Genomic DNA, 15,200 nt, shown 5'->3' with positions numbered 1-15,200 from the left:
TAAAATACACATATGGAAATGTGCTCATATAAAAAATTTAGCCTTGATTTAATTGGCCTATTGCGAGTGTAAAAATATGACCTGACTATTTGCGGTGTTATTCAATAGCTTGTCAAGCTGCCTGCAGTTCTTCGTGTTTTAGTTGTGGACATCATACAAATGCAGGTTTCGTCATAGCAACACTGCTAACTAAGCCTTTGCATGTTATTGGTAGTGGTATCAGCTGTTCCATGTCTTTGTCATTTAAGAATATAACGCTGTAATGAATGTGGCCTTTGTTTATTGTGGGTGTGGCCAAACCGAGGGGTGTGAGCTAGAGGGTGGGTGGTATCTGCGTGTTCGCGTCACAGGTTAGTGCTAGCTGTCAATTGCATAACAAAACGTCTACAACTTTATATTTTAGGCAAAACTTGGAACGCATGGTGGCAGGGAAATTAGCAATTATCTAGCTACTGTAATAGTTATGCATGAATGCCGCTGCTTTCGTCATATAGCCTTTTTCACGAGGACTTACACTAGAGAGCTAGCTAGTGGGCTACTGCTAGCTAGCTGACTTGCTAAGTTAGCTACCTAAGAAAGTGAAAGAAGACGGCAGCTGAACAGAAGCTATACCAACTTACTCAGACCTATGCGACTGATATCAGGTAGTTATTTATCTAGCTAGCCTTTCACTTATTATTTTGTTCACAACACAGCGATACATTGAGCTAATGCACTGCAATTGGTATGTATTAAACATCTAGCTAGTGACCGCAATACGACCAATGAATACGACCCTGGTTGTGGCAATATAGCACTGCTTTCTAGTCAGTAGCTGTGCTCTCATAATTCGTGTAGCTAGCTTGGTTAGTCTCTACTTGTGGCTAAACTGGAAAGTGTGCTACTGGCGACAATGTTGCCGAAAATCTAAGGATTGTACACGTTTCTTGTCGTGCACACGTTTGCTGTGTCACGCGCCGCAGAGAACAAGGGACTGTGCTGACAAGTTATGCATGAGCTATCTGCCTCCGCAAGAAAGCACTACACCAGACGGGAGAAGCTGTCCATTTACCAGTTATGTTTTAATATCCTCATTATTTTTAACTCTAGGCCAGGGCAAGTAATTGTACTCATTAGCACAAGCGTTGGGGTTGGGGGGGGGGGGGGGGGGGGGGGGTGTTTGTCTGCATCCCAAGATTTGCGTTATTAAAGTGTAAGGAAATCTCATCACTTGTCAGTTGGCCTAGAATGCCAGTCGTAATTTTACGGTCATGTGAGCTGCATTTAGACTAAAACATATTACATTCATTGTATTTTTGCACATTCTGTCTTCTAAAAACCTCAATGGCATATGCATTGCATGAGAGAGGACGTTTTATATTCCCACTGGAACATGGGAAATTGAACCGCTATTTGTGTTGGTCGATATACCAAAGGGTCATCGTGCTGACAACAGCATATAGTGCAGGAGAACAAGGTCAAAAGTGGATGGTGGTTGTCGGATATATGCGCCTTTGCCCTCCTAGGCAGTCAGAACCAGCTTGCCAGGTGAAGAATGCTAATGAATAATTGAAGCATATGATCAGCATGTTCTGGAACAATGAGGCTTCTCTCAAACACTTATTTTATTGGTCAATGCTATCTGGATAATACTTGCTTACAGAGTTAGGCCTATTCCAGGGAGAGCTGGGGTTATTGTATGGGCCACTGCAGTAGCTAAACTACGGGTTTCCTGTGATGGTGTTGATCAGCTTGTCCCAATGGCCTGTCCTCACATCCATAGATCTGGAGATTGAAAAATGATTTTGCTCAGAGCACATGGAACTGTGGTTTGTAGTAGCCTATGTTAAACAGTACATGTGTTTGTATCAGACTGAAGTGGCATTAGGCTGTACTGTACCAATACTTGTACTGGAAACATGTGTTGATTTTGACACTGTAGACCCTGAGTGAACATGAGGTGTTCCCTATTGACCGGCTGTCGCTCTGTGGGTCCAGTCCTATTTTCTGTTAATTTAGGCCAGGGGTACTAACGTACCCTATGAGGTCCGGAGCCTGCTGGTTTTCTGTGCTACCTGATGATTAATTGTACACACCTGGTGTAACAGGTCTAAATTAGTCCCTGACTAGAGGGGAACAATTAAAAAATGCGGTGGAACTGTCTTCGAGGTCCAGAGTTGAGTTTGAGGGATGTAAGCCTATAGGGAGAGAGAACAGTTTGTAGTCATGCCATGGTATCATGACATTGGATTTTTTGAGTATTAGAACCTACTGTACAAGTTTAAAGTGCCAGTTGGGGCAGAGGTTAAAGCCTATTGGGCTTAGGTCTAGTGATATTGGAGAAAGGATACTTTCTCCAGTATCAATAGAATCTCCCTGTTGGTCAGTCATCTAATCAGTTGCCTTACCCAATTGTAATCGGCAGCACATTGTTTGTACTTGGATAAGCAGTTAGAACCTTAGAGACTATTGTTGTTGCTTCATCCAAATAGCCATTTTCTCTGGATTTCAGATTCTTGTGGATTTAATGGTCCCAGATGCAGGTTTTTTGGAATGTTAGTATTGTAGTTCCTTGAGTACTCTGAGGGCTGAGGTGAGGACACATGACCAGTCATGGACTTCAGTCAAAGAGCCAGTAGCTCTGAGGACCTTTTTGAGTTTACTGAAAATCCAATTCTTCATGAAACGTAATCCCTCTTCTGGGAAATGAGGTCAAGGGAATGAGTGGCTGTTTCTTAGTACAGTGTAAACAGGGAGCATGGACCCCAAGCTTTGTTGATACTATGTAATAGTGCTGCAGTTGATCCATGCCTGTCCTCAAGCTACTCAACTATAGTCTCCAACGCTGGACACTGCAGGGCGATGACCCCTACATACAGATGCACATACACTGCTAGTTTCTAGACTTAGTCAGCCTTTCTACTTGTGTTTTTGCATCTCTCATCACAAATGTTCTTCCTCCTCTCAATAGCGTGCGTTCACCAACAGGAACCTCTAGCTCCATCTTTACAATTCTCTTTTCTTTCAATTCTTAGCCACAATTGCACATTTAATCCCCGCGCAAAATATTTGTCCAATAATGAATTATTTATTTTCTCTCGTTTCTGCTCTTTTACCACCATCTCCTTTTCAATGGCTCTCTCCCTTGCCCTCCTGTCCCTCCTGTGCCCGCCTGTTTTCCTCCCTTCCATCCTCCACTTCTTCTCTTATTCCTTCCGGCCCCCCTCTACATTCCCCCCTGCCAGTCTAGGGGTATTGTGTCTTCTGTACAGTAACAGTACATGCCTCTCACCTCGTCTCTCTCCTGGTGTGGTATACTGTAGGTGAGTGATGGAGACGAGAGAGTTGACCGTGGTGGCTGGCAGCTTCGTGGGGTTTCAGCTGCTCTTCTCCGTGGCCAGCCCGCTGTTCTCCTCAACCTTCACCCCTGGCTACGGCCGCCTGCCCTCCAACAAGCTCACTGAGTGGAACTCCAGGTACAATACCCTTCCAACAAGCCTCTTAACAGGTTTCACATTATAGACTAGTACTGTACTGACTCTGCTGTAACACACCTCTATCAGACATTAACCAAGGCACACTGATCTGAGGTCAGAAATGATAACTAGTTGAAAGGTAGGCTACCAAGTTAATGATTATGTAGATATTTATTCTCTACGTTGCTCTTGGACTGGCTTTGCATTCAAATAGTTTTATTGTGCTGATACTTCAGCTCTAATCAGACAAATCTTAATTATCTATTTACAATATCGTCATTTAGGTTGTCATGGGTCATCTTATCAACTTTCCATAGTACACGTCAGGGGCTGGGCTTTGAGTTCAAAGACCAGAAATGTGTAATTAGTTTGGGGTTAAGTTCAAAATGTGCCAATTGGTGTTTGGAATGAGTTACTCCATGTACTGAATGGTATCTCTTCTCTGGTATCAGTTTGTCTTGAGCTGGTGGGCTGTACTCACTATTACCACTGTTCCCTCCAAAAAATGTTGGCACTGAGCAAATTTCAGGTCTGCTGAGTGGTAACTTGAACATTGTGAAAATTCTGTGCAACCTCCAGCGCGTTTCTGTGAACACTGAGGCTGTACCCACTTTAAGTTAAAGTTTTAACAATGGCCAAGTAGTCTACTGTGGCTATTTGATTGTAATGTAGAGCTACCAGAGTGGCCACCATCAAAAACAATGGAGAAAATGCATCCCATAACATTTTAACATGGAAATGGCTGTTCTATCATTCAGCCTACATTAGCAGCCAATGTGTGGTGTTCAATGTAGGCCCACATTCCATGATACTTTTGAAAAAAAACTTGCAGGGCTTGACATTAACCTGTTTATCCACTTGTCCTTTGGACAAGGAGATTACTGAAAATGTTGTGGTGTTTGATGCAAGAAACCATTTTACAAAATAAAATGCTTTTCCATATCATTATGACAGAAAATCTGACAAATTATGCTACTCTCTGTCTATTGGCTAATTAACTTATTCAAGCCTGTCTCAAAATACAACACTGTCCCTTTTAAGACAAAAAAGCTCTTTACCTGACTCGCTTTTCAAAGATGTCTAGAAATGTACACGTTTTGTGCTCTTGTAGGAAGCAATCACTTCCCCCATTACTGACTACAAATTCTCTATAACTGGGCTAATAACTAATTAACTAGCAAAGGATATGAACAAAATGTGCACACGTGGCTAGATGCTGCTCTCGCTTTGATCTCAAAACAAGCGCATCTACTCACGAACGCTCATGCTGTAAACACAGTCCAGTTCAAAGTAAATACATGGCAATGGTCTATTTGCATATAGGCCTACTGCAGCTCTGATTGTTTATGCCGCACCGGTATTTGTAGAGTACGGGCTGAGTAATGCGTGTCAATGTAATAAAATCCTACTCCGATGTGTTCTGCCTACAACAAAATCTCTTACGTAGTTTGTTTTGTTTCGGTATGTTGCATTGACAGTGGCTAATGTTGATTTGATTACAATTGCACAGTAAAGGGAAACTTTGATCATGTTAACAGGGAAAACTAGAACAGTGGTCACCAACATTTTCTGAGTTAAGATCACATTCTGAGTCAAAATGCAAGCCGAGATCTACTGCTCAGGTTTTTTTTTAAACATTACAAAAAAACGTCCGTCCCATGCAACATTGACCAATTAAAAACAGTACTGTAGCACTGAGGTTTGTGCAGTAACCTATAGGCACAATACATTATCACCTCATATTGGCTTTGCTTGAATTGCCCATGCGTTGTTTGGGCCATTTAAAAAATATATATATTTCAAAATTTGAGGAAGGCTATATGATCACACCGGTAATAGATCCATTGTTGCATTACTTGTGAGGCACAGCTGAGTGAGCATACATTTAAATCATTTGTCTTTTATTTTTATTTTACTGGGCTGATGGTGCCCGCATCTAATGGTCAGTCTCAGCGGAGGGAGAGAACAGCAGACTGAGGGTCCACCTCTCAACATCCCTCCGCTCTCCCTTTCCTCCACTGACACTGACCAAAAAGGGACACCATCTTCCAGCTGATGGCAACTCGGGTCGCACCGTTATTTCTGCCTCATGCACAAATTCATGTTGTTACTCCTATGAACAGAGAAAGTGAAATATTAGAAAGACCCAAGCTGCTAATAATAACAACAATGCAAGCCTATAGATACACTTTCCTACTCATTCATTACTGCTGCAGTGCTTGTTGTAGCGCTGGGTGGAAATGGGAAGAACACACGTTTTATGGCTTATAAAAGTGTTGAATACGAAGTGTTGACAGTGCTGAGTAAGAACTTTAACGTGATCTCACTCATAAAACAGCAGCTCTTTGACGTATTTGTTGACAGTCTTTCTAGTCATGGTTTTAAACATTTTGAAATCTCACAGTATCAATTTTGCTGTAGCTTTCTTTTATGCCTACTACATTACTGTCAACACAGTAATCTGAGCCATCCGATTGGCCAGCGGTAGGCCTATAGTGCACTTGATTTGATCTCCGGCCCCGCCGGGAAGGCAGTTTGTACTTTCAGACACATGAAATGGTTCAAAATGGCAACAGTTCACCTACTTGGCACACAGGCAGCTGAATCGGGTGCACCTACCACCAACAGCCCGAGACAAATAAAATAGGAACACAAGGCTTTATCGTTGTTTTTGTTTTTTACAGAAAGGTTTGTTGATCGACTAGGAATGCCTTGGAGATCGACCAGTGGATCGCAATTCACCTGTTGGTAACCACTGCTCTAGAAAGTTGAAAGAAGTTCAATCTCGTGCCTCCCCCTGTGGGCTGATATTTCTTCTGCGCGGCAGTCCTGGGGGGAGCTGCGCGGCAGTCCTGGGGGGAGCTGCGCGGCAGTCCTGGGCCTCTGTTCATACAGGGGTCATGCACACTGAACACTGCTACAGGATGTGTGTAGTGTACCATGGCATAACAAGCCAAAGGTGACGCACTGATCATGGTTGAAGTTTGATTCAAAGTTACCCTTCATTGCATAACAGCTCCCAGTGTGTCAGTGTGTTATTATTTATTCAAGCTTTGCTTGTAAAGAGACGCAGAGAATATCTACAGAAAGATGCACAGCATAGATGTAAGCCTGAGGCGTAGGCTAAGGAACGTGTCACTAGCTAGATGGAGGGGCTAGAGGGAAAGCAAATGCACTTGCCCCTTCTGCTTCATAAAAGACTGTCTCAAATTCCACTCTCCTCCTTGGTCATGGCAGTTATACGCTCTCAGATAGTCATGTTATAATGGTGACACTAAAAATAACAATGTTCATTGTACAGTGGCTGGTCTATGGAGCCAGCATTGCTAGGCCTGTGGTGCTGCTGGTGTGCCCAGGGTCTGAGGACTGTGTGTGCGGATGAGGGGAGATAAGAGGCGTGGTAGCACTGGAGTTCTCTTCACTAGCCCAGATAAAGAGTCCCAGAGGTCAACGAAACCTGAGTAGTTTTACACACACACGATTCTCCTTCAAATTAGTTCCATTGCCAAGGTTCCACACGGCCCAAATGAGGTTTCTTCATCGTGTTCTCAGTGCTATAAAGGATGTTATTGTTATGTTACTTGAACTGTTTATTAGTTTTACTGCTGCCGTGGTGCTAGTCTTGCATCATTCTCTGCCATGGCGCTAACTGTCCCTGTTTCTGTGTGCTTGCCCAGATTGGTGTCCACTGTCCATGCTCTGATCGTGGGCCTCTTCTGTCTCTACATCCTGTGGTTTGATGATGCTGTCAACACAGACCCCGTCTGGTAAGATGAACTGCATTACTGTCTGCTGTCTGTCATTCTAGCAGCCATGGCTACTAGCCTACCCCAAGAGGGTGGGAAGGATGACGCTGCCATTCCCCACTGTCTCCAGAGAGGTGTAGATTCAGTGGATTTGTTCTTTCATTGTCTTTTCTATGTTCTCTCTCCTACTGCTGACTGTGTGATTACATCATTGTATCCTGAAAGAGAGGAATGGTAATTTCCCCCTCTCCCTTCTGTTTCTGTCTTCTACTCTCTCTCCTCTTTCTCTGTCTTCTACTCTCGTGTTTCTCTCCTTCTGTTTCTCTTCCTCTCTTGTTCTGATCAGACAGACCAGAGTCCTGCCAACAAGGCTCCTTTTCATAGCAAACAGCAGCCCAGTCTTCAGCCCCCCCTCTTCCTCCTCCCTCCCCTTCTGGTGACCCTCTCCCCTGAGTCCCCCCCCACCACCAGCACCCTGCATCTCTGGCTGTCTGATCAATACAGCACTTCCCTCGCTCTCTTTGTCTGTCTGTCGCTGATGTAGCGGAGAAAAGGGGTTGTGAAGGGCCAATGGGGAGGAGTCCTGCCACCCCCTTCATCTGCTCTGTGTCCAAATGTCTCACATTTAGACTACTCTCTTTTTCCTTCTTTCTTTGTTGTTCCTTTACTCTCATAGGGTTTGTTTAATAGGGGTGTAATTGTTGTACCCTCCCAGCCCAAGCCATGTTGTCTTGTTTTTTTCCTTTGTTTTGGTCTTTGTCTGTGTAGTATTGGCACTGTCCTTTTGTCTCTTATGTATTTGCTTTCCTGCCCATCTCTTTTAGTTTCTTACTTTTCCTCTATTTAGACTGGTAGCCATGTTATTTTGCTAGAGCAGTAGCTAGTTCCTCTTATTGCAACACTGAATGGCGTAAGCATTAAATCCTCAGACAATCTGATTGCATTACAGCATCAGTTAGACATGCCACAGACTGGCATTGTGCTGGGCTTCACAGAACTAACCACCCACAAAACCTGCATTGTGACAGATTCAGCTTCTCACAACGTCTCTCTGGCGGTTCTGCCTGGGTTTTGTCATTGTAATCCAATCAATCCAAAGCGTTTTCCAAATCCGCCTACCTCACATCGCCTGATTGGTTTATCTGAGCTTTAAAAGTGCGATGTAACCAGTGTGAGCAGAATAGACTCAATTGGTTTAAAACAATAGTGCTCAGTTGGTTGATCAGAGTTCAGTGATGTAACCCCAGGTGTGGCTTACTGTAACATTAAGATCCCTTTATTGGTCAAATACACACAAGGTCCAACTGAACTGTGACTTCTGCTTTTTAACCCAACACCTCCAAAAGACTCATACATACACATGAATATAGAGGTTTTGGAGAGGTGCAGGGGACTACCACACTGGGCGCCCGGGGAGCTGTTGCTGGGGGGGGTTAAGTGCCTCACTTACGGACACAACGGCAGGCAATGGAATCTAGGATTTGATACCAGCAACCCTCCGGTTGCCAGCTCACTTCCCGACAGATTTTTCCCGGCAGACCCGGGATTCAAACTGGCAACCGTCCGGTTGCTGGCTCGCCTCTAACCACTAGGCTACCTGCTGCCCTGCCATACCTGGATCAGTGATGGAATCTGAGAACCTTTGGATCGATCTCATCCTGACCCCTCCAGTTGATCTATCTGAAGTTCATCTCTTAGCTTTAACAGATTCACAAGTTTATCTACGAATGGCTTTGATTCTCTATATGGGTTAATAGATTATTAGGCTTATGGGTGGGCTCCAGGATGTACAGTAAACATGAGGAAGTGAAGAAACGATTGGCTGCATATGACGTTGATCGTGGCTACATGAGTGGGGTTCAGAGAGGATGTTGCACTCAGACATACCCTGAACGGGTACGTTGGGGTGGGGGTCGGTAGATCCAGAGAGCACGTCGTGGTGTGCTGTCACAGAGAGCCATGACCCCGCACTCAGCAACAGGATACCTGTGATGGAGAGAGGCCAAAATCAGATCCAGTGTCACTTTACTGAGACGGACACACATTATTATGACCACAGTCACTTAGCAGATGCTCTTGTCAAGAGCCTCTTGCACTACAGTCCACTCACAGGCCTAGGCAGTAAATGTGGCCCATGTGATACAGTGATCTGATAACCATGGCGTTGCCAAAACCTTGTCCGAGCAACTGAGTCGTACAATCCACTCCTACAGTCGAGAACAGTGCTACTCATTCTTTCAGTATGTACTATATGCAGGCTACTGCTAACATGTACACACATCCTGACACGTATTTGAGCACACAATCACATAAGGATACAGCAGGCAAACAGAAACACAACGCATTTGTCAACACAGTGCTGTTTAAACTGGACCTTCCCTGGACACGGGTATCTCAGTAGTAGCAAGACTATGACTCATGACATGGCCATGAGAAGAATGTGCCTATTTGAATGCTAGAAAAAAGATTGTAGTTAAAGTTTCATTTTTTTGAAACTCATCTCTCATTGGAGACCCCTGCAGTAGACTTCACTAATATAGTATGTAGAATGTTTTGTGGACTTTTGTTTCTGTTTTACAGTAGTTTTAGCATTAATCTGTAATGTGGCAACTGTTATTCTGAAAGAACACTTTGTTTTGTTTTTGTTGTACAGGGGGGAGCCTGGACTAGTGAAACTTAATGTGGCCATAACATGTGGTTATTTGCTCTATGGTGAGTGTCTCTCTCTCTCTCTCCTCATGTTTATCCTCTTGTATAACAATAAGCCATCCACATTTCTCTGTGAACAGTAGATGAAAATAATAAACTGTGTGCTAACTACCCACTTGTTGTTCTGTGTAGACCTTGTGCTTCTGGCCACTAACTGGAGCACAATGGGGGACAGCTTTTTTGTCTGTCACCACTTGGCGGCGCTCTATGCATATGGATATGTCTTGGTGAGTCTGGGGGGGAAACCATGAGCACAATGGCTAATATTAGATGGTTATTTGGTGCCTTTGGGTTTTGGTATTGAAATACTCAAGTCTTCTTTCTAAAGATGTGTTGCACATTTAGTCTGTTTTTAGTTTATTTCTGCCCATGTCTATTTGTGGTAATACGTCTTTACACTCTCTGCAGTCTCGTGGCGTGCTTCCCTATTTCGCCAACTTCCGTCTCATTTCAGAGTTATCCACACCTTTTGTGAACCAAAGGTAAGCTAGCTCCACTTTTACTATATATTAATGAATACTCCTGTTTATCAGCCCCTACCTCTGTCAGTGTTGACATTATTCCGTTCTCCTCCACGTATAGATGGTTCTACGAGGTGCTGAAGTACCCTCGCTCGGACCGCTTGGTTGTGGCCAACGGCATGGCCATGGCAGTGGTCTTCTTCATGGTGCGCATCTTCGTCATGCCACCCTACTGGGCCCGGGTGTTTGCCACCTTCGGAACGGAGGCCTTCGAGCGCTTGGGCATCGGTGCTCAGGTGGCCTGGATCACATCCTGTATCGCCCTGGACATCCTCAACACCATCTGGATGTACAAGATCGCCCGCGGCTGCTACAAGGTCATGAAGGGCGCCAGTGGCAGGAAGGCCAAAGAGGTATCCCCGCTCAAGCAGAACCATGTGAATAACCACACAGACTAAGAGATACTGGCCTGAGGGGGGGAGATAGACAGACTCTGTGGAAGGGAGACAGGAAGGACTTCAAGGGCTCTTATAGCCCCTGCTAGCTCCAGCCTTGCTATTATCTCCATACCTGGAAATCATGCAGCCGAATGGGGTCAGGTCCTCATCCGATTCAGCCTCACAGAATGAGACTGGTCCCACACTAGCTTCTGTACCTCAGTGTTTCACCAATGGTATGGTACCCTGGCTGGGTTTGGTTGGAGATGACAGAGTAGCTCTTAAGGACACTCATTCTTGTTCACTTTCAACTTCAACCCAAGCTCAGTCATCTGAAGTACCTGTGATGGACAGGTAGAAAGCAATAAAAGAAGAAACCGTGCTCTGTCAAACTCCCTCGGCCATCATCCTTTACCCTTTTCAGTTCCCTGACCCGTCCAACCAGAGGAGAGCCTCCTTCTTTGCCCTCAGAATAAGGACCTCTTAGTGTGCTAGTTTGACAGACCGAGACACCACAATGCCTCTTACTGCATTTGCTGATGGCCTCCTTTTTATGAACACCACCTACATCTCCAGCAGACTGGTCCCCCGCTCACAGCAACAGTTCAGATTGAATCACCACTGGATTTCCCATCCACAGCCTGGATGCACATCCAGGGGAAATGGAGACAGGGATGTGGGGATTGGATCCTACCGCTGCCGCCAACTCTCCGGAATCATGTTTTTCATTGGATGCTTTTGCCTCATCTCGTCCAGGGTCTGGCTGTGCTGTGTTTGGGTCTCAGTTATCCCATTTGTTCCTCCTGTTACTCAACATCAAAACCAGGAATTGACATCAATGCGTCTTAACTTCACTACACTATCATAACCCTCTGTCACAGCGGAGCGGTTAAATCCATCCAGTTTGATGCTTCTGTTCTACCTCTCCCCTGCCTCCCCTGCCTTTATAAAGACTTGTCAGTCATATGAGAATAATCACAGAGTTGTTTTCTCCTTCTGTCAACATGTTTTAGCCTTTGAAAAGATCTCATCCATTATCTCTAGTTCAGTTGACTGGAAAGGATGTTTTCTCTGGAGATTCTCCCAGCCACTGCAGTGTAACACTACTGTTAAACACAACACTTGTTCTAGTGTCTATTTAAGGTACCTCTGGGGATTTTAACTTCCATTTTTCTCCTCTATTTTCTGTGTTATTGTGAGAACTGAATTTGGAACAATAGCGGGTCCCTTTTGGGGGGAAGCATTCTCCTGTCTTAGGTGCTGTTCCGCCTACAGAGTGGCAGCCATAGGAATGCTGGAAATGTGATGTTCAAAATTGTTTCTTTAGATATTCATGTAAGATCAATTATGAATTACCTATCTGACAAGAACAGGCATACGCTGGCAATGTTGTACTATATGTGTAGCCATGTAAAGTCCTACTGTATTACTCAGTTGGAAATCTTCCTTTCAAATCAATTTGATTTGATTGATTCAAATCACTGAGAGCTTGTTAAGAAAACGTTGGATTATGATGATTTATACTCTAGTTTGGATCACTAAACAGGATAAATATGAATTGCATTAATCTATGGGTTCCTCTGCACTTAATTTTAATCAGTGCATTTTATGTTTTTCACCCAGCTGTATTGAGTGCATGTTAAGTGTTTTTGTTTTCTGTCCTCCTCCTGTCCCTAAAGCGTTGACGTCGTTTGGGACGGGGGGTCTGAAATGTTTGACTGTTCACTGTGGAATGAAAGCACACTCCCCATGATAGAGCAATAACCTTTTGAGCCCCTCCATGTACCATCGAGGAGGGTTGTTTTGTCGTGCCTTTACGCAACAGGAAATCTAATGCGGTCCGGTAGAGATTAGCATGACATTTTAATGTGAAACTGCTGTTTGTTTTCCTTTTTTCTCACTATTGTAATCTCTTCTCTCTATGGATACTGTTATGTATATATTTTTGTACCCTGCACAATAATGAATCCAGACAAGTATTCTCCAAAGTTGACCCCTCTGTAGGGCCTGCTTGGTTTTCTTCTGAATACGGGAGCGGGCCTCGATATAAATGTTGTGGTGGTTCTAGTGGCATTAGGAGGAGTGGTTATGACCAGAATGAAGATGAGATTGGAAATGTAATTATTGTCATGTAGTTATTCAGCTACATCAGCTCGGTTGAGAAGCTAGTGCGATTCAGCTCACTCTTCTCACCCAGTCCTCCAATACTTCAAGCTGTGAATAGAGCAACATGTTTGTATCATTCATCAGTCAAGAAAACAATATTTTCAACTGAGTACATGTGTAGCCTGATGAGGAGATTTCTGGTTCACCAGTAGGCTGTGGTGCGCATTTAAGTCTGCTTCGGATGCCTGTGAGAGAGGTTGTACTTCTGCACAATGTCCGTACAAACTATTCATTGGATGTGTAGTGTTTGTCACTGACTTCAGTGTGTCTGTGGTGTGTTGAATTGCAATGTAGACCTCTGGGTGATTTTTAAAATAGTTAACGTTTTGGTTTTTGGAAATGAGGAAGTGACACGGCGGTTTCTGTAACATCATGCCCGAGTGCACTTGTATCTGCAAGAAATAACCGTGTGACCTTTTATCCCTTTGAAAGGCTAACATTGTGTATTAAGAGAAGGTACAGATGGTCTCAGGCCCTGGTGAGAAACGAGGACATGTTGTAGCTCCTGGAAGAACTGGTAGAACTGTTGCATGCATTTCATCTCTTTTGTAAGGTTGAACTTAGCAGTGTCACAAGACTTTTAGCCATTTGATACTAAATGTCATGGATTAGCCAGAAAATAACCTTTGACTGAATCAATGAATTCTTGCCCCAGCTTTTTGTGGCCTCTCTCGGATAGTCCTGCTTCACCTGTGGAGCATATCTGTAGACCGCAGCAGTCGCATCCTTTAAGTCACAAAGAGGTGCGGAGATCGAACAAATGAAGTCAAGAAAATAACTAATATTCATGATGGTGATGAAACAAGTGAACATGAACTAATGAGGAAAAAAAGCATAGATCAAATGTTGCCAGTGGGTTTTTGGTTGTTTTTAAAATTTATTTTAATGCAATGACATTTATTGTTTCATTATTATTTTCTGAATATTTTAATGTGAAAATAACAATACACGGGCCTTAGGGTCCCTGTCTCAACACCATGTGATTTAGATTGTCTACAATGACCACTACTAATGATGTCATTGTAGCACTGAAAGTTGAGACTTACTTGAAAGTTTTGCTCTTCAATAAATTTGAAGACAGAAAAAAGATTTGTCTCAATCATTGCTTTTTGGCTTCAGAGTATCAATTCAAACACCACTGACTTTCATGTATTTTGTTTACACTGGTGCACACAAACTGTGACAATTTTATGAAAATACTGCATGTTGGATGCATTGTAGTCAGAATGCGTACAGCAGTGTTGGATGGTTCTAAGCCTTCTAAGGTTTGTCTGGTGCAGTCCAGTCTAGCTAGTCCATCACATTTTAATTGTCACATGCTTCATAAACAACATGTGTAGACTAACAGTGAAACGCTTACTTACGGCCCCTTCCCAACGATGCAGAATAAAAGTAACACAAGAAATAAATACACAATGACCAATGATAGTTTGGCTGTATACAGGGGGTAGCAGTACAGTCGATGTGTGAGGAAATTTAAGTAGATATGTACATATAGGTAGGGCTCCTGAGTGGCGCAGCGGTCTAAGGCACTGCATCTCAGTACTAGAGGCGTCACTACAGACACCCTGGTTTGAATCCAGGCTGTATCACAACCGGCCATGATTGGGAGTCCCATAGGGCGGTGCACAATTGGCCCAGCATCGTACGGGTTTGGCTGTCATTGTAAATAAGAATTTGTTCTTAACTGACTTGCCTAGTTAAATAAATGTTACATTAAAAAAAGGGATAGTGACTAGGCAACAGGATAGATAACAGTTACCTGTGTGAGAGGGTGCCAGCTACCGCTCCTCTTCTGCCCATTCTACAGGAGTTAGAGAGAAAGAAGCATCTGAACCACTGTTTGGCTCTGATTGAATCCAGCTCTGCCGTGTGCGCCGGTCAAGGGGCTGGGTCACAGACTGGGCCTGAAGAGCGTTACCAAACATGGTCACATGAGAGTCAATGAAAATCTCTTCTGCTACACACTCAAACACACACACACACTATGTCACCTACACTAGTACACAACATAAATGCACAGACGTCAGTGCTTGTAATGTTTTTGTAGTCTGGCTGAATCTGCAAATCTGTTGGTGCTCCTTGGATCACAAATCTGTCTGTTTATTATAAGTGGATAGTGTATTTGAAAACACGGATTCAAGTATTAGTGAAATCTCCTTTTCCATTTTTACATAGCATCTTTACAGCTTTCAGCAGTTCCATTCAGCAATCAAGCTCCCCATG

The 15,200-nt window shown here is 43.8% G+C and overlaps 1 protein-coding gene across 2 annotated transcripts; it reads left to right on the top strand.

The window, feature by feature from the left end:
* Nucleotides 1-308: 308 nt before the first annotated feature.
* LOC120038333 (TLC domain-containing protein 4-B-like) lies at nucleotides 309-14,079 on the top strand. 2 transcript variants are annotated; one of them, XM_038984132.1, is made up of 7 exons: nucleotides 309-350; nucleotides 3,303-3,455; nucleotides 7,133-7,222; nucleotides 9,855-9,913; nucleotides 10,043-10,137; nucleotides 10,319-10,392; nucleotides 10,493-14,079. In XM_038984132.1, exons 2-7 carry the CDS (start codon nucleotides 3,310-3,312, stop codon nucleotides 10,827-10,829), a joined length of 801 nt encoding a protein of 266 aa, XP_038840060.1. In that variant the 5' UTR covers nucleotides 309-350; nucleotides 3,303-3,309; the 3' UTR covers nucleotides 10,830-14,079. The 2 variants fall into 2 exon arrangements, with proteins under 2 accessions (XP_038840060.1, XP_038840052.1); XM_038984124.1 differs by lacking the exon at nucleotides 309-350 and adding an exon at nucleotides 357-644.
* Nucleotides 14,080-15,200: the final 1,121 nt, after the last annotated feature.

Source organism: Salvelinus namaycush, chromosome 3 (genome assembly GCF_016432855.1).
Source record: "Salvelinus namaycush isolate Seneca chromosome 3, SaNama_1.0, whole genome shotgun sequence".
Taxonomy (NCBI): Eukaryota; Metazoa; Chordata; class Actinopteri; order Salmoniformes; family Salmonidae; genus Salvelinus; species Salvelinus namaycush.
The sequence above is the reverse complement of the archived record's forward strand: the minus strand, read 5'-3'. Positions and strand labels throughout refer to the sequence as shown.

Excerpts from the sequence above, each read along its gene's own strand:
- LOC120038333 (XM_038984132.1), top strand. The coding sequence starts at position 3,310 with ATGGAGACGAGAGAGTTGACCGTGGTGGCTGGCAGCTTCGTGGGGTTT. Across the intron at positions 3,456-7,132 it reads CTCACTGAGTGGAACTCCAG|ATTGGTGTCCACTGTCCATG; the intron begins GTACAATACCCT and ends GTGCTTGCCCAG. Across the intron at positions 10,393-10,492 it reads ACACCTTTTGTGAACCAAAG|ATGGTTCTACGAGGTGCTGA; the intron begins GTAAGCTAGCTC and ends CTCCACGTATAG.